Source organism: Atractosteus spatula, chromosome 15, assembly GCF_055471065.1.
Source record: "Atractosteus spatula isolate fAtrSpa1 chromosome 15, fAtrSpa1.hap1, whole genome shotgun sequence".
NCBI lineage: Eukaryota > Metazoa > Chordata > Actinopteri > Semionotiformes > Lepisosteidae > Atractosteus > Atractosteus spatula.
Genome location: NC_142720.1, coordinates 22,804,768 through 22,824,613, shown reverse-complemented (window position 1 = coordinate 22,824,613; position 19,846 = coordinate 22,804,768). Strand labels below are relative to the sequence as shown.

The 19,846-nt window shown below is 42.5% G+C and overlaps 2 protein-coding genes across 2 annotated transcripts; one reads left to right on the top strand and one right to left on the bottom strand.

Moving 5' to 3' along the window:
- Positions 1-58: 58 nt before the first annotated feature.
- Positions 59-11,983, bottom strand: eloal (elongin A, like). The gene is made up of 11 exons (XM_088934068.1): positions 11,909-11,983; positions 9,215-9,271; positions 8,770-8,882; positions 7,697-8,558; positions 7,490-7,580; positions 6,268-6,429; positions 6,095-6,192; positions 5,022-5,202; positions 3,290-3,413; positions 1,028-1,143; positions 59-232 (listed from the first exon to the last, which is right to left on the bottom strand). Exons 1-11 carry the CDS (start codon positions 11,981-11,983, stop codon positions 171-173), a joined length of 1,941 nt encoding a protein of 646 aa, XP_088790194.1. The 3' UTR covers positions 59-170.
- Positions 11,984-13,984: 2,001 nt separating this feature from the next.
- Positions 13,985-19,387, top strand: klhl31 (kelch-like family member 31). Its single transcript, XM_088934166.1, has 3 exons — positions 13,985-14,106; positions 15,221-16,420; positions 16,632-19,387. Exons 2-3 carry the CDS (start codon positions 15,249-15,251, stop codon positions 17,362-17,364), a joined length of 1,905 nt encoding a protein of 634 aa, XP_088790292.1. The 5' UTR covers positions 13,985-14,106; positions 15,221-15,248; the 3' UTR covers positions 17,365-19,387.
- Positions 19,388-19,846: the final 459 nt, after the last annotated feature.

The following is a 19,846-nucleotide window of genomic DNA, read 5'->3' as shown; positions in this document are numbered from 1 at the left end:
ATGTATTATTACATGGACAGTACCTACATAGATGTATACATGTACAAAGTGCCTTCATACTTCAGTCTTCTGTCAAAATCATACTCTCGAGAAAATGTTCCCTCCAAGAAAAAACAAAGCACTGGTGTCACTGGTGCCTCCAGTAAGCTGAGTAACTGGAACTGGATTCCTCATCTACGTCCCAGTCTGCTCCTGAAGGCCTTCAGCGACTTTGCCATCATTGGTGCAACTCCTCACAGGAAGAGGACAGAAACAAAAACTCCATTTTAAAAATGGTAACGGTTACAATGATTTCTTTTCACCCATTTCCTAAATGTTAATGATGTTTTTTTTGCCTTCACGTTATTGGGGACCCAGAGTGACAAGGTAACACAGCAGAACTGAAACACGTGGAATACATTCACAGTTTACAGTGCTGTTCCTCCTAACGCTACTGGAGGAAACTAAGAAATAGGAGAGAAGTTGCAATTTCATAGTTCCGCCAGCAGATGGCAGTGCTCAACAATTTCAACGGGAAAGTATACCCACCCAATCAGCCAGCCTTTGCTACACTAAAACAGCAAGTCTCTATCCACATAACAGCTACTTTTAACATGAGTGTTTTGGACCTTAAGTCTTGGTGTCATTCATTCTGGAAAATTACGAATGTAAATATGAAAGTTTTAGAGACACCTTTTCTTTAATTCCAGTGAGACCAAATTTCTTTTTGGGAAGAAATACAACTGCTAGATACAGTAGATAAGACTTTATTGATCCTGACGGGAAATTGAAACTAGTATATTTCCCATACCAACTGCTAGTATATTTCCATACCTGCTGCTAGTGCAAAACTAAAGATCATCTCACATAAATTACAGCGGTTTAACCTTTGTATCCTTTAACTGCAAAACATGAACAGCTAAAAAGAAAAGATTAAAAAATAACTAAGTTTCAGCACTTTAGAATACACTGTTAAAGTCACACTAGTGAACAACTGACTGTCATGCTAATTCCAATTCTTCTAAAGTTTTTAAAATGATCCACTTACTTTTAACAAGTTTTTTAGGCTCCTGGTTGGTAGCACTGCAGGTGCTGGAGTGTTCATTGCTGAGCTTCAAAAGATCATGTGAACTGGTTTTCACTTTACTGTCTGATGACTTGACACTATAAGAGAAAAGATGATTGTTACAACTAATCTTTCAGTGGCAGTAGTACAAGATTGTGCAGACCTACTATGAAATACCAAAAATCTAACATTTCCTGCCAACCTAACATATCCTATCTTGATGGTCTGTGTATTGTATCTCAAAGTCAGCCCTACAGCTCTTTTAGTGCATTTAAACATGTTAAATCAAGAGGCAGGTCAATGACTACTAAATTACACCCTTGTGGATATTTATTATATGTGGTCGTCTCCACATGGCAGCCCTCCAAAAGAAATCAGGAGTTTCACTCCACGTGTCAGGTAAAATAAGTCATTCGTCATTAAGTGCCTCAAACAATATATTGTCTCAATACGAAAGTATTAGGACCCATTTATTTATTCAGTTGCATAGAAGTAAAAGAGGCTTTGGATTTTATTTAGCAGTAAAACATTTTAGAAGCCTTATGAACTGCAGTTCCTTGTACATTTGCAGTTAATAAACCACATAAGAGAAAGCTTTCAGAACTCATCAATTTATAATAATAATTGCTTACACTTATATAGCGCTTTTCTGGACACTCCACTCAAAGCACTTTACAGGTAATGGGGATCCCCTCCACCACCACTAATGTGCAGCCCCACCTGGATGATGCGACGGCAGCCATAGTGTGCCAGAACGCCCCCCACACACCAGCTCTCAGTGGGGAGGAGAGCAGAGTGATGAAGCCAGTTCAGAGATGGGGATTATTAGGAGGCCATGATTGGTAAAGGCCAATGGGAAATTTGGCCAGGACGCCGGGGTTACACCCCTACTCTTTTCGAGAAACGCCCTGGGATTTTTAATGACCACAGAGAGTCAGGACCTCAGTTTTACGTCTCATCCGAAGAACGGCGCCCGTTTACAGTATAGTGTCCCCGTCACTATACTGGGGCATTAGGACCCACATTTAGAAATGCTTTTCCTTTCACCATTACAATGTTCAGAGATATGTACAAGTTGTGCTAATGAACTGCTGTAATGCATCAGCGTTTAACCACTAGATTGACCATTCAAGGGGGGATCTTGAAGAAAAAATATACATACTGTAGCCTAACCCCGAATCTCTCGCCACTTCAAACCAGATGTGAACAGGTTTAAAATGCATGTCACTGATCTCTGGGCCTCTGTATCTTCAATTTCTTATTATTTATTTGCTTAACAGGCGCCCTTATCTGCACACAAGCGGTATTCTCAAGAGCAGCCATGACATGGCTAGCATTGCCTTATCACTGCACATTTCTGTTTGGGAGGGGCAATTGGCTTTGAAAGAACTATCTCATTTTGAAATAAAGTAGAAAAAAAGCAAACAGCACAGTTGTTGAAGGTACTTCAGATGTTATCCACCTAGTCACACAAACTACAGTATACAACACCATAGTATCTCAATCCTGTAGTAAATTCTAGGTACCTAAACTTTAGCATTTGCACATGGGATCAAAATAAGATAGCCCATCTTAAATACATTTTATAAGGGTTATTCATGCATTGACTGGTCTCTAAGACAATTCAGCAAGGACTCTCTCACTTATGAAACAATTTTTATCAATGTAAATCATTCATCCGACACCATTCTAAGGGTTATCTTTCAGCATAAAACTAGAGATCACTTTAACAAGGAAAACTGCATCAGCTCAGATCTCAGATGTCTTATGGGATGATACTGAAAATCTTAAGCAGCCAATTCAAAAACCAGTCATTCCTTTAACCGATAGAGTAGGTACATTTCATCCAAGCATTGCTATTACCAATAAAGGTTAGGCAGGCTTTATAGTTAAAAATTATTTTACAACATTACTTGATTCTGCTGGAATCCCTCCAGTAAAGAGCAACCAGATACACCCCCCTTGTCCTGCACTGACAGGAGCTCAACATTTTCAGTCTTGAATGCTGAAAATTAGAAAAGGGAGCCGATACAAAGTATTCAAAGGGATCAACAACATCAACCCAATGGACTTTTCAGATCAAGAGTGAAACGAACCAAAGGACTTGAGAGAGGGAGAGGGAGAGGGAGAGAGCGAGCATTTGAACCCAAGACAGCCCACAGGGAGTAGGAATCGGCTTCACGTGTTCAGCAGAAAGGTGCAGGCCCTTGACGGGGGACTGCCGCTGGAGAGGGCAGAGCAGACCTGGGCTTGTCGAGGGGGTGAGGCTGGGCGATGGGCCCCGCTGTCCCGTGGATCTCCTGCTGCCGACGGACGTCCCGGGGCGGCTTGGCCACAGAGTTAATGAACGCCAGCTTCACCTGCCGACCTGCGGAAACAGCCTCATATCAACACATCAAGGGGCCATAAAGAAGTGTTGAAGTGCCATTTCCCCCATTTTCCCCAACCACATTGTAAGGTTACCTGGATTCAGCTCTTTTTACCTTCAGCAAAAAAAAGACTACATTGAGACTCTTCGTTACCGCTGTTGCCATTAAATTAAAAAAAAAAAGTCTTATTTGATCGGAATCCTACTCCATCATCTGCCTGATCACAAGTCAAAGAAAGCCATGTCTAGTTCACAAGAAAGCACAAGATGCACCTTGTGCTACAATTCAAACAATCACACTCTGCAAGACAGTTTAGAAAAGGTGGTTACTGATGTACAAAACAAAATGTTGGACAAAAAACTAATTTTGCCTTTGGGGAACATTATTCAATCACACAACTTGTACAGAGGAGTTGCTGGATTCCTACTACCAAAACCTGTTGTGGATTCAAGTCACGCTTTCTGACAATGCGCTCTGCGTTCACTGAAATTTAAATGAAGAATGTCTCAAAGAATTTGTTAATTCATATACAAAACTTCTGTTGCATTTGCACACCTGATAAGCAATTACTTTTCTTAAGCATAGTGCTGAACTACAAAACGCATTCTGGAAAGAATCATCCAGAATTTCGAAGTAATTGTACTTCACCTCTGAAATAATCCGGAGCTCACAAATTAAAACTGTGATCCAGTCCCTCAGAGGAAGGTTTACCATTTAACCTTTGTTGACACCACTTCACTTTGAATCTATTTATAGCAGCTGACAGCAGCTGGCAAGCCTGATATACCATAGTCTTAACAAGAAGATAATCAGGATTTAAGTGTGGTGCTGTATTTAACTTTAAAAAGTAATTGTTTGCAGTACACTATGAAGATAGTGACGTAAAGTTAGGGGAAGACTACATATCAGAATTAACCAACTTTGAATACTATGCCCTGATGATTATGCTTGTAATTTTAAAACTTTTTTGCTGGATTTAAACACGTTACCTATGGCCAGTCATTGAACAGTACATAAATACTGTTATATCCCTTGCCAGCTTTAAATTTATTTGTCTTGAAAATGGCCAAGAGTGAGAGAAGTTTCAATGCAAACATAATACTTCAATCTGGCATGGAGCTACAAATCTGTTTATACAATATATCTGAAAAAGATCTTAAACCCATGATTAATTACTAACTACAAATCTCAACAAACACACTTTTACCTGATCTCAGAATGATCTCAGAGTTTTTGATTAAGAGCCAAGTTACCTGCAGACAAAAGGAGCTTGAAATACTAAGGAGGACACCAACAGAATTTTTACACTCAGCAGAACAGAACCCAATCCAAGCCCACGGCTGCTGAAGCAGCGTGTGTGGGACTGAACTGCACATTTCAGTGCTTTCGTTTTATTGAGAATTGGGGATTCAAGTCAGGGAAGCCGAGGAAAATCTTTTTATATAATTTTCAGTCTAGCTACTCATAACCTGCCAGTGAAAGTCTATCCATTTACCTTGCAGTCCCACAACATTTTGAGCACATCCAACACTTCTTTCTGTAAGGAAATAACAACACAGGGGCAAGGCTAGAACTGTAGGCACCAAGCGGGAAACTCTGACACAAACCTTTTGGTTTCCCAGAATGTGCAGAAACAATGCTTTGGGTTAGTTGTTTCAGCTTCTTCTCTCTCTCTTCAAAAAGTCTTAAATACATTTCTCTCCAGGACTCGTATTCCTGAAGCTGGTGGTTCCTGAAGTCCTTCTTGCAGTGCTTAATCCACAGGTGGTCCGTCTCTCCTATGTACACCTGAAGGACCCAATACATTAAAACTGAAGAAACAGTTTGAATAAGACAAGCTGACAAGTACTTTGACTTGTAATTGTCATTGTCATTGTCTGCACCTGGAATTGCGCAATGCAGTGCACAGCCCAGGAGGAGAACAAACAAGACAGTCATTGTTAGAAGTGTGCCGTGTAAGCATGCACTTCTGACCTGGTTTTAAATTAATCTTCATCTCAGCTGTGTAAAACAAGTGTGCCTTCCCACACCGGGAGCTGCAAGGGCAGCTGCTGACGTCTGATTCAGAACAGAGCCAGGAAACAGTATTTAAAACAGCAGTAGGAAAAAAAAAGAGAAACCATGCCCCTTAGAAAGAGCTTCATTCCTCAGGCAATTTTTCTAAACACAAGCAGAACTGGGGCCAATTCCAAAGTATGAATGCAAAAGTGACACAGAGAATAGGTCTGAAAAAACTGGAACTGACCCCAAACCACAAGATAAAATGTGTCTCATCTCAGATGGGTGACAATGTCACTGTAACCAAGCCAAGGCGCACACTGTAAGAAATGCAATAATGCAACTCTGTGAACTAATTGGTTTTCAGTAATTGACGTTCATGCACAAAAGGAAAATTCTACATGCCAAATAACTACAGTGAACCTCTCAGAACAGCCTCTTAAGTAATTTGCATGTTTATCCTCCAATTACTGTACAACTCAATACAAATGGGACCACAAGACAAATCATGCTTGCTGACTTCAACTGTAGGTTTTATTGTTATCTAGTGCCTACTTGAATGGGACTACATGAAATGTCAACAGAACATGTAATCGGACTGATCTCTTTTAATGTCACATAGCGAGAAGTCGAAACAAGGCGTCTCCCCCCTTCGTCCCATCTTCCAGCCTCAAGCTCTTACCGGGTTGCATTCTTCAATGCGAAGCAGCTGTTCTGGAGTACAGCGCTCCAGCACAGGCTCGAGAATTTCAAAGGGCACCCCTCCAATCTCGTACAGTACTGGAAGAGACAACTCTGCTTCACCACCAGCCTTGCGCTAAGGCCCCAGAGAGGAAACAGGGGACTGGCACTTACAGTCAATGTTGTTCTGAAGCGCGCGGATGCACTGCTGGTACAGAGTCATCATGGTTGGCAGGAAAGTGGTCTTGGTACCAGAATAAACTTGCATCTTTGTATTCAACCGCTGCCCAGTAAACACTGGGGGCACTTCACAGATACTAGGGACTGCAGGCTTGGCTGTAAACATAACATTTTGTTTATATTAACACATTCCTCCACACAAGTACTTTTATTGAATTCACCATATTTGCAACAAGCACCTTCATACTTTCTGCAAATCAGCATCTACAGTAGGCTGGGCTGATTGCTCCAGGCTCTGTAAAGAATGCATCTCCTTGAAGTCTGTGCATTACATTTCAGTGAATCCAGAGATATAGTCTTTTTTTAAACATACAGCCTGTAATAGAATCTACTCAATGAGTTCTAAATGCAGTTTTAGCTTCTTGATTCAAAAGTCTCACTGTTTACATCTATAGAAGTATTCTGCAGTTTTAATTTGATTTCTGTTGTTTCCCAGTCTACCTCAACAATCGACAATGACATCTTATATGTCATACACTGTACATACACTGTACATATTCACAGGCAGTACTTTGACTGTGGCATTACACCCTGTATTCTGGGTCACAGACTTTACATTAGCAGAATAGGAGGCCATTAAGGAAAGTCAGGTTGCTGCTGTAGGTGGTGTTAGTGGGCCAGTAGGTGACATTATCCATTGTGAAGGAGAATATCCAAACCAATGCCCAACATGGTGAATAGGAGCACTGTACTGTAGATGGTTCGATCTTTCAGATCAGACTTTACACCAAGGTCCTGATTACATGGGATCTACAAAGACCATCACGATGTTCATTAGAGAAGGAGTGTCAAAGCTGGTGTCCTGGTCATAATCTTGGGCTTGGACAAGCAAGCCTCCCTAAGTTTCCCCCTCTCTTCAATTCAAAGCAATTTCTCACTCCTGTGTAGTGGGTCTGCTGGGAAACGGGGTTCCATTACCCAGGTGAGTGGGTCCCCTCCCATGTGCCCAGTGCTTTGGGATTCACGGAGTTGAAAACTGGTGTAAAAATGAAAGTAATTACTTTATACTTGAAATCGCTTTTGTTGTGCTGTTGCTACCATTTTATGTACCCCTCTGCTGCATCATTTTCAGAATTTAACAACCTGCCAAACTATACAGAAACCCAGAACAGTCCAGTAGGTTTTATGTCTTCCCAACTAAATTACATGCACAGACCTTTCTTCTCATGGGAAGGGAAAGGAGACAATTCTGACATGAAAGATGGCGCAGGAACATTCTGGACGTCTGTTGCTGATGCAGTTTTAACCTAAGGTGGAAAAATACTGAAATTAGAAAGAGATTGTTTTGACTGAGACAGGCATTTTGGTTAACAAATACATAATACAGATACTAAAGAAGACTGGAACTGATTAGAAAAGGTACCATTTTAGGACGTTCCTCCACAGTGCCTTTGTCATGTTTTGCACCGGGTTTGATGTCCGCTGTGTGTTTAGAGGTGGGCTCTGATTTATGATGACTGCTTTTATGTTTCTTTACCGATTTCTTTTCTGCGTGAGACTTCTTTTTTCTTTTGGGTGACTTGAGGTCATAGCTCAAGTAGGACTCAAAAGACATGGCAGGAGTCTCGAAGTCATCATCGCTGTGCCCCTCCTTCTCCTCAGCGCTCTTCACATCCTTCACAGCTCCCTTTACCTCTCGGCTGGTTCTCTGGCGGCAGGGCGACTCGACTTTTTCGTTCGGCTTTTGTTTTAGTGAATCCTGCTGCACAGGAGCTGAGCCTGTGCCTTTCTGTGGCTTCCGATCCTTCAGAGAGCTCCTGGCTCCAGCTCTCTGCTCCTCTGTCACCGAGTCAAATTCCAGCAGCTTCTTCCTGTTACTCTTAATCCTCGATTTCTCTCCATTGCCAGGCCAAACCTCCTCTGGTATTTCAGACGTCTCCAGGGAAAATTTAGTAGACTTAACACACCTTTCTTTTTTCACAGTCTCAAGGGCCGTACTGGAGTCTTCCACTGTAACATTTTCAGAATAACGTTTCTCTTTCCTAGCTTTGCATTTTTTTGAGGTCCAGCTTGAAGTAGATGCCGCTCCGGACTTTGGCGACTTCATGCAGTGACTGCTCTTGGATTTTTTGTGTCCAGAATCAAAGTTTTCCAGTTCCTGGTTCTTGCTAACAGAACTAGGTTTCTTCTCGGGAGCCGGGAAACACGTCCCGTTTTCTTTTTGAAAATTTGACTCCTTTGTTTTAAAGGCCTGGTTATCTGGCAAGAGGTCATCCTGGGTAACACTAAAAGAACAACGGTTAGATATCCATTTCACTGATGGTTTAAAACACACCTTAGAAATCAACTAGGGGGGGTTTAATACTAGTATTTAAGAAATTCAGGGATAGGCCTGTGAAGCTCCATAATGCCATTTAGTCCTGCATATTACGTAGGCAGGCAAGGATTATGACTGCAGTCTGTGAAGCTACGGAGCTTAATGTAAAAAGTCATTACCTGCTTGTTTCCCTGGGAACCAGTTTTTTCCACCGATCAACTAATTTTTTGGCTGTTTCACCAGCATTTTCATGCTTCCGAAAGCCATTCACTGTTTTCCCTATTCCTGTTTCCTGTGCAGAATAGGAATTGAAACGGAGTTAAAGATCAAGTAAAACATACAACAAAACAAGATCAGATATGGTGGATAAACACCACCAACAGTGATTCATACCTACTTTTGCCCCCCACAGTTTTTCCTACATCTATAACTTGTTTTCCAGAATATATTTACATTGGTCATTAAAAACATTGCACAAGCACAGATATCCTAGATCATCAGTGTAAAAGATTAAAGGAGTTCTACCCAACTGGAACATATGAATACAGTATTTAAAAATACATCTACAGATAATCCAACAGTGCCAAAGGTATGTAATTCACATTTAAGAGGGTTGACTCTTACCACAAGGATGTCAAGTGTTATATCCAAGTCTTGTAGTCTCTTCAGTGCTTTAATAACCTACGAGAGGTGAAAGGGTGTTTTAACAGGCATTGCATGGTGTCACAGAAAAGACAGGCTGTTAAATTACAAACACACAAGCTTTCCACCTGCTCTGCTTCCCCCACGACAGACCAGAGGAGCCTTCCTGCCTTGAGAGGCAGCTGACAGCACCAAGGCAACAGAGCACAGAAAAACCCAAAGAAAGGACCTTCGTGGAAAAGCACTGCAAACTACACAGGACAAACGGTCTACAAATGTACTTCACACCTGTTTCCCCAAAGCGAATACAGTAATAAGAGCACACCACATAAAACCAGTGCTCGGAAAAGAAGGAGAACTACATCTTATTACTGGATACCGGATAAGTCATTTTGTTAGAAAGGAACTGAAGCACAACGTAATTTATTTTTTCAACATGACAACCCTGTTTCAAGCATGCAGGGGCTAAAAAACATACCGGACCACATCATTTTGAACTGTTAGCCAACAGAGGTCCATCCTTTTTCAAACCAAACTAGGTGGGCAAGCAATATTTAACTTGCATAGCAGTGACAAGGGATCACAGTAAGAGTGTCAGATGGATCATCTTTCATTAGTGCCTATAGGACGGGTTGTATTGTCCACATGAACACTTGTGCACAGATTCACTTCACAGCTGTGGTTTTTCATTTTTAGGGTGACACTAAAGCTCTTTTGGGGATCTCGTGCACATAAGTGACAGCAACCCCGCGACTAAAATAACATACTGATGCCGAATGCAGTCCATTCATAACCAGTTCAAAAGGAGACGCCCATTCATTCCTCAAGTAACCTACTGTATAACCGCACAGCACTGAAACCCCCAAAATGAACACAAAAAAGAAGAGCTACCCAAACCATTATCGGTACAAACACCAAATATGGGCAGCACCTCTGAGGCTCCCTAGAAAGCTGGAATGGCTGAGTCCGCACTGAGATCAGGAGCTATCTATGGGAATACCACAGCCTGAGCTACTCCATTTACCACCTACTATAAATGGGCAATGGGGAATGCAGCAGCAGCTAGCTACCTTGGCTGTAAAAAGAATTAGCTGATCTCACAAGCAAGCATTGACGTACAGCATCAAGCTGGAGGGCCAGGAGCAACGAGAGATTTACAGCAGATGTCACTGGGGCCTGGACGACTCGGGTTACACAGCGTCCACCCCCAGCAGACCCTGCCAGCGTACCTCAGACCTGGGGCACCCCAGTCCCGGCGGGCCGAGAGCTACTGCACAAAGCCTGCTTTTTCTTCCCCACTTGTTGGGGACACAGGGGATACTGGTATATGCACTTAGCTGCTGAGAAAGAACTAGTTACTGTAATATAAAGGTACAGCACAGTGCCGTCATTTCCCTGGTGGCTCAAAACACACCTATGAGGCCAGCTAATACAGTTTTAATATGAGTACTTAAGGAGCCTTTGAATCTTGATTACTCTGCCAATTCACCCTGCATATTCAGAAATATCTGAGGTCTCATGTAGCCGTACTACTGTTTAGGGTACACTTGCCTACAGCCTGTAGAAAGCAAGAAGTGTGAGCTATTTTTATACTCATTCCAATATCATTAATCACAATAATAAACTGGTGCAGATTATCATTGGAGGAGACTCACTTCATGCACCACTGCAGTGTTGCTCCCCCTTTGTCACACAGGGCAGCCGTTCTGTACAAGGCAGGTCAGGTGAAGAGGTGAGAAACTTTTCCACCAGCCCAGTAAAGCTCCACTAACCAGGATGAGCTCTGGGCCCATGAGCCACTGTGCCCTGGTATAGACTGGACATCAGAGGTCCAGTCTCCAGTTCACTTGTCGCATCTTTTTTCATTAATAATAGCATATTTTTTCTCCATTTATTTTGCAAAAGGAGCATTCTCAACACACACTTTAAATTTCTTATCACAGCTGTGATTCTCTCAACATTCACCATTTAGAGAAGAAATTAGATAAGTTGAAACAGCAGAAGTCCTATTTTGTTCTTATTTTAATCCTAAGAATAATACTATTCTGGTAACTACCTTTTAAACTAGAAGCAATTAAAAAAAAAACAATAAATCACTTTGCTCTAAACATATTTAAAATCTAAAGTCTGGTATTGCTAGCCCCCACTGTATCCATATAAACCAAAATAGAACGAGCTACTCGGATCGCTAGCACCTGTCAGGCCTGGATTCACAGGGACACCCAACTGAAGTTAAACTACAGACTCCAATTCAGCTCACATCTGCTGAGCGAAGACACAAAAGCGAAGTTCGATTCCTAACAAACGTGTTCTCGTCTTTAAGTAAGCTGCAGAGGGACAGGTTTTTGAGTCTTACCACACCTTTATCATACCTTTCTGAAACCTTAACTTGCGCCTCCCAGCTGTCTGCACAATCCGTTCGTTCCCTTCAGGTGAAAAGTTTTGAAACCACATGTTTTTGGATAAAGCCATTAAAACCAGTCCGTACAATTTAAGAATCGACTCCAACTAGAATTTTCAAAATTGAAAATAGCCTTGTCGTATCTGATAACTTTTGAGGCTTTAAAATGAAATACGGAACATTTTGATGCATTTACTTTGGGAATCTTATGAACGGGCAAAGAAGCGTGCCTGTTTAGGTACGACAACAATCAATTGATAGCACTGCGTATTTACCTTTTTACATTCCGTCGCTTTATTTAGCTTTTGTTTCAGTTCAAAAACTTCTTCCAAAACATCTACAGCAGCCATTACAATTCGGCCGGCTTATTTTACAGAGATCCTGCTCTTACTAACCCAAAGGCAAAAATCCCGCAATGCCGTCTTTTTATACAGGGCGGTGCCTGTGCGTGAAAGAGCTTGAGGAGCGAAATTGCTTTGGACGAAGAAAAAACCTGTGTCGAACTGTGATTCAATAACACGTCTTTATACTGAAATTGCGCTGCGGCGCTCCATCGCCTCATGTAGGCTAGACAACTATCGATCTCAGCCTGTTTTAGTTGTTACTGCTGCACAGTGATGTGAAATGCGATAAGAATTTTTTTGTGATTTTTACATTTAAAGCCAGGTCAATTTCCGAGTTTCGCCGGGTTGTACGGGAAGCACGCTGGGATATAAATTGGGAGAGTATGGATTGGGGAGGGGCTTTCGTGGAGGATCCTTAAATAAATGATCTTTTACATTCCTAATGTGTTATAGTGACTCCTCTCATTTCTAACTATTTAGACGTTCAGACGTTCCCACTGTTGACCGTCACTCTTGTCTTTTACTGGTGTTGGTGTTGTAATATTGATAGCACTGTTCTTATTTGTTTTAGAGTGTATTTAAATATCCATATTTGCCTTCCTATGTCCATTTAATCTGTTTGCAATTCCTCTTATTCCTTTTCTTTATCCGCATCCTGTTATTTTTTTATCGTTTCCTAAAGCTCTTTCTCATTCCTAGATATTTTATTGATTCAACCCTTGTGGATGTTCGCTTTCATGATTTTTGATTTGCCTATTGCGTGTATCTGCTTTGATATTGAAACACAGCATCTCCGTGCTTGCAGTTCCTGATCACCCTCACGAAACACTCCACATTAAATGCAATTTCCCAGACGTTTGTCACTTGAATTTTGTCTTTTGTAACTTCCTTTCCACAGATTTACGTCTTTAAAAAAGATTAATTTAAAAAACCTAGTAGAAATATGTAAATGCAAATAAATCATTTCAAAGTTGCCACAGAAACTTTCTTAATAACCCGAACCCGAAGAAAAGAAGAAACACTTTCACGCACAGTAAGGCCTTACCATTGCCCGCAGCCACCTTCTGAAGCCGTTAGCCGGAGTGGGCGGACGGCGAGCACTGCACTGGGGATCAGCCCCCAGAACTGACGGGTTCGAGCCCTTGTTGGGGTTCTGGCTGTGTATGTGCGCCCACCGTACAGCATTTCATTTGGACTATTCCACTAACCTATCCAAGTAACATGGACGAATACTGTAAGTCGCCATTGCCAAAACGATCTTCGTTGACTCCCGGGTAGAATTAAAGAAACGTTAAGGAAATTGGCGTTTTATTTTGTGTGTATTTTCGACATGGTCGTCACGCATGCAGCCACCCAGCGGCACCACATACCGGAGCCTCGGTCCGACCTGGGGCTCTCACACTCACATCAGGGCTATACTCCGTAACGTGACATAATGTGCTTGGGCAATTCTTGCAAAGGTAGTTTTGAATATTTTCCTGTGTGTTTGTTTTATTACTTTACAGCGGTAGCGGTCTGTGTCACACGGTCCCCCAACAACTGGCTCTTTGAGATTTTTAAAAATAGTTCGCTTTCTTTGCATTGTGAGGTTGTACATTAAAAACAGCCAAACTTAGGTTTATTACAGCGTGTGATTGATCGAACCCAGACCTACATAACTGGAGCAACCACGTGCCACCAGCCAGCACCTTTTTTACTGTCCTGAAACACCGCTGAAACGCACTGACCGTTAAAGCGCGGTTAGTTACAGGTGACAGCCAGGTGACACCCCAAGCACCTCCACTTATCTGTGAAGAATTTCCTAAAGCTACTGCACCCTTCATGGAGTAATATCACAGCTCTAATTAATGAGAAGCTGTGAATGAAACGACGCCTTGCTGGACGCGCTAGACCTTCCTGCCCCAGCTATTGTCAGGCCCGGGGGGTATTTTAGGAACTGCCCTCCCCGCGTCGCGCAGCCTCTGTCGTGCACTCGGGCTGTCAGAGGAGGAGTTAATCTCCAGACTAGTTTGGCTCCACTGGGTATAGCCAATCTTTCACTCTCTACCCCACCACTACTGCCACTTGGAGGGACCAGGTGTTTTCCACCTACTTTGCCTCTCTTTGAAGATCTTTCCTCCAGCTAAAAGGTGAGTGCCGTTAGGATCTCTCCGATATGACCCCTTGCCTACTGTTCTGCCTTTTGGGTGAGGAAACTAATTTTAATGGACCCTGTATAAATAATATTTTAAGGCCATCAGTGTTAAGGAGTTCTGTGTGATATGCAGTACTTCATAACGTAACGCGTTTGAATTGTTCGTTTGTAATTCGGACGCAAATTCAGTTCATTGTGATTGTGCCCGACTAAAAAGTGCCGTTTTTAAGTAATGTCAACGAATTGTTCAAATACAACTGTAGTGTAAATTCAGCTGTCTGCGGGTTTGTTTGTTTTTTTTGGAATGTGGCTTTCTTGCTCTAAACTGTTGTGGTTGAAAAGTGGTTTGTTAAAATACAAAATGTCACTTTTGTGGAGTGTAAGGGCACATTAGCTTTCATGTTACCCCATCTTTAAAAGGAATGCTGAGTGAGAGCCTTCCAGAGTTGCTATTCCGGGAGCTGCTACTGATAAACTGTAACAGATGCGACTGCAAGAATGCGCTCCAGTAACAGTTCAGTGACACTTAAACAACTCAAGCTACCATGCTGTCTGCGTGGACTACCCTTAGTGTTACAGTAAATGTAGCGTTGTATTGTATTTTTAAAATCATTTATATTGTTTTTATGGTATGCCTGAGATCTGTGAGTCTCCTATCTCCTCCTAAAAGGAGCCTATGGGGGTTAATGTGATTCAACATCTTTGAGAATTTGCCCATCGAGTCTTCATTCATAGGGTTTTATCATGGTGACGTGAGTTGTATAGAAAACCATGAATTTCCAGACCATAGTGCTAGTTTTTTTTAAAACTGTAGCGCAGTAAAACCATGCGACAAACATAATAAGACAAATCCCAATTTTAATTTACAAAAACATTTTGGCTTCCTTGCTGAAACTGTTACAATAGTTTCATCGTTAATGGTCTCTGCCCCATACAAAATACGCATGTTCTCAAGGGAAACCTGTAGTATCAGTGTTTCTGCCCAAACCTTCCTTTGTAAACACACTGTGTCCTCCGCCTAGCCAGCCTGTCTTTTTTTTCTTGTGACACACTTTCCCAATACTAACTTTGTATCGTTCACAAAAAACCATGATATATCTTTCTTGTAGGTCTTGGCTGTGACCCACAGCTCCAGTCATGGCACCTAAGAAGAAGAGCGCTAAAAAGAACAAAGGGGATATAAATGAAATGACCATTATAGTGGAAGACGGCCCGATGAACAAACTAAATGGGCTGAACACTCTTTTAGAAGGGGGAAATGGGTTTAGCTGCATCTCGACTGAAGTTACTGACGATTTGTATGGGACAAACCTCATGGAAGGCCTGAGCAAGACGAGGCAAGAAGGCTTTTTGTGCGACTTGACCATGGCCACCAAGACGAAGTCTTTCAGCGTTCATAAAGTGGTGATGGCCTCCTGCAGTGAATACGTTAAAAATGTCCTCAAAAAGGATGCATCCATCCAAAGACTGGATCTCAACGATGTATCGCCTACTGGCCTGGCCTCAGCCATCACATATGCCTACTCAGGGAAGCTCACCTTGTCGCTGTACACCATTGGTAGCACCATCGCCACTGCCATTTTTCTGCAGATCCAGAGCCTTGTTAAGATGTGCTGCGATTTCTTGATGCAGGAGGTCAGTGTGGAGAACTGCATGTACGTGGCCAACATCGCAGACACGTACGGACTCAAAAGCACCAAAGAGGCTGCACAGAAATTCATAAGGGACAATTTCATTGAGTTTTCGGAAACAGAACAGTTCCTGAAACTCACGTATGAGCAGATCAGCGATTTCCTCATGGACGACGCCCTGCAGCTGCCCTCTGAAATCATGGCATTCCAAATCGCGATGAAGTGGCTAGATTTCGACCAAAAGCGGGCAAAGTACGCAGCTGACCTTCTGAATAACATCCGTTTCGGTACCATCTCTGCCCAGGACCTCGTGAACTACGTCCAGACCGTGCCGCGGATGATGCAAGACACCGAGTGCCGCAAGCTGCTCGTCGATGCCATGAATTATCACCTGCTCCCGTACCAGCAGAACCTCCTGCAGTCCAGAAGGACCAAGGTGCGCGGTGGCTTCCGGGTCTTGGTCACCGTGGGCGGACGCCCAGCCTTGACGGAAAAGTCCCTCAGCAAAGACATTCTCTACAGGGATCCCGACAACATCTGGAGGAGGCTGACGGAAATGCCGGCGAAAAGCTTCAATCAAAGTGTAGCTGTCCTGGATGGATTCCTTTACGTAGCTGGCGGTGAAGACCAGAATGATGCCAGGAACCAGGCCAAGCATGCTGTCAGTAACTTTTGCAGGTGAGCTTTCGGTTTTTTTCTTTTAAATTCAGTTAGGCTTGTGGGCCAGCCTCCATCCACAATCCTATGGGATTGAATTAACTAGGGGACTGTTGGATTTTGCATGTTGATACCGCTATCCTACAATGCTCTCCATGTAATTAAATCAAGGGTGATGGTAAACCATAGCAGACTTCAAGTGATCTTTTATTATTTCCTCCATGTTCTGCAGATACGATCCTCGTTTCAACACTTGGGTCCATCTGGCCGACATGACCCAGAAGCGAACCCACTTCAGCCTCAGCGTCTTCAACGGCCTCCTCTTTGCCGTGGGGGGACGCAGCTCGGAGGGCTGCCAGGCTTCAGCTGAATGCTACGTGCCGTCATCCAACCAGTGGCAGATGAAGGCCTCCATGGAGGTGCCAAGATGCTGTCATGCCAGCACAGTCGTAGATGGCAAGATTTTGGTCACTGGAGGCTACATCAACAATGCCTATTCCCGCTCGGTGTGTGCCTATGACCCCTCCAGCGATAGTTGGCAGGATAAGGCGAGCCTGAGCACTCCCAGGGGCTGGCACTGCGCTGTGTCCCTTGGCGACCGCGCGTACGTCTTCGGTGGCAGCCAGCTTGGGGGCCGTGGGGAGAGAGTCGACGTCTTGACGGTTGAATGCTACAACCCCCACAGCGGGCAGTGGAGCTACTCGGCCCCATTACACACGGGGGTCAGCACGGCTGGAGCCGCCACGCTAAATAACAAGATCTACCTGCTCGGGGGCTGGAATGAGATTGAAAAGAAGTATAAGAAGTGCATCCAGGTTTATGACCCTGATCTTAACGAATGGACTGATGAAGACGAGCTGCCAGAGGCCACAGTTGGCATCTCATGCTGTGTTATTACTGTACCCAGTCGCAAAACGCGAGAGTCCAGGGCAAGCTCTGTGTCATCAGCTCCAGTCAGTATATAGATGACCATACCATAGGAATACACAGGAATTTACAGTACACCATACACAGATCAACACAAGAATATCCCCTATCCACACAAGAGATTGCTTTAGGTGATAACTTTAAAATAGCCAAAGAAACAGGATTGTTTACATCTATGATAAAACAATTTATTAAATATAGTAATTTATATGTAATAAAGTAATTTATTGATCACTTTAACTTCTGCGTTGCACAGTATTCCTCATATTTTCAACAGATTTACTTTTCTAAAACATTATTTTATACCTCCAGTGGTAAAACATCTGAGATCTGGTACATTATGTGAATAAAATAGCTCCTGCATAAGCTAAGAAAAATAAAAATAATGTGAAATTTATTCAAAGATGTGTCAACCAAATAGAACTTTTAAAGTCAACTTTAAATTAATTAAATTTAAATTTAACGATGAAATGAAAGTGGCTTTGCACACTTTAATAACTCACATAAAACACAAAAACAAAAGACTGTCGTTCGTCTTATCAATTGGCTTTGTTTTGTTTTCTACAGATCATAAGCTTACATAAGCAATGTGGATTTTTTTTTTCTTTTCAGGATTCAGATACATTTATCATGTGTAAAGCTGTGAAAAAATATCTAAAAAAAAGAGAAAAATATTTGGAAGAGGGAACATGAAAGTACCTAGAAACATTTGTACAGTACGTCCTAGCCTTTGTAACTTTAATGTAGTGATTAGACTATGTGTGTAATAAAGATGAAAAATACATTCTAACAAAGAATAGACAATATATATTTCACAAAAAAAAAACTTAACATGTAGGAAGGACATAGAAAGCAAGCTCTTTTTCCCATTGGGGCCAATAATACATTTGGGTTTTTATCTGTCCTGTTTCCTTACTGCTTTCCCCAGAGTTGAACTCACAGCAGTGGTGTGGCTGTAACTACTTTCACAGCACGTTATGTTGGTTGGAAAAGGGAGAAAACTAGCTGCTGCCCGGTCTGGTATAATGGCACTTCACCGGGGCTGACACCAGTGATCGTGTGCTTTCTGTGATCTCACACAGCCACACAGCACCCACCCTCTTCTTCAGGTGCTGAAGAAAAGCACACAGCCCCGTTTCCCAGACCAGGCAAGTGATGCTGCCAAAGTGCTGGATGCAAGGAATTTGTATGCATGAACTAGATGTTTCAGCCCTGCTTTTTAAAGTAAGGAAGCTGTATACTAACAGTGCCCTATGGTGGACTGGCGTCCTTACCCCGTCTTGCGCCTGTTGCTTGCTGGGATAGGCTCCAGCTCCCCCCACTACCCTGAATCGGATGTTGAGGTTAGAAAATGGAAGGATGGATATAATAGCACCCTGAAATTAGAAAGCTCAAAATTAAATAATGTCCTATGCACGTGCAGATCCGTATCCCAGCAGCATGTCTGTCATATGACACAGCTGTCATTCAGTTTATGACTTTAAAAAATTGGAATCCTTAATCTAAACCAGGGGAAAGGCTTTCCTGGGTACTAAAATGTTTTAAAAATGATAATGTTCTCTGGAAGTTTACCTACCAGGAGTAGGTTTACAGTAACAAAATAGTTGACGTAGACATTGCTGCTAGTCTTATGTAGCACACTGTAATATACTGACTGAGTAAACCAGGATGAGAAAGAAAGATAAGCTGGACCTGCAGGGAGGCGAATGGGACTGTGAGGGAACCGAGAGAGGTGTGAATGTGTTTGTTAGAAGAACACGTGGAGCACGTTTTCAGCCTGGGCTGCTGCAGGGAAGAGCACACGGCTTACCCCCACCATTTCACACGCTCTCAGGCAGCTCATGTCATTAAGTGTCTTTTTCTTTCAAATTAACGAAGCGAAACGGATGCAGATCTTACTGATGCAGGGTGAGGTGAAAGGGAACTGGAACGCTTTGTTTCCAGAGGGTGTATGTAAAAGATTGGCTCCCATGTTGCGTATTTGACTGAGTTGGTATATCTCACCTCCTGTATTGCAGTCATGTTAAGAGCATTGCATCTTCATTAAAAATCTCCATGAAAACATAAGCTTTGTCTGTCAAATTTTGCTTGATTTCTTTTAGGTTTTTTTATGGAATCAGTTTTTTAAGACAATCAGGCACATTTTGTTCATTTTAAGTTGTTTTTACCACAGCTTATTCAGGGGGATAGATACAGTATACTGGCTGACCATAGTCGGATCTAGTTTACCTGTACGATGGATGTGCCCTTGCATTGTAATGCTTTAAACTGAAATGTAAATAATAACATGTAAAGGAAAACAAAACTGGTAAAAATGTTTGAACGTTAGTGATAAAACAAAAGGTAAGAAAAGAGATTGTTCGGTCTGAGCAGATATCACCTCCCCACCTCATTGTTTTAACATAGGGTCCTTCCTCTCTTAGACAAGGTACCTTCGCTTTTACAGCCACACTGATATTCCTAAACACGTGCTGAGGGAAGACCAATGTACTGTATCCCGGTATCTTTACAACATCCAAA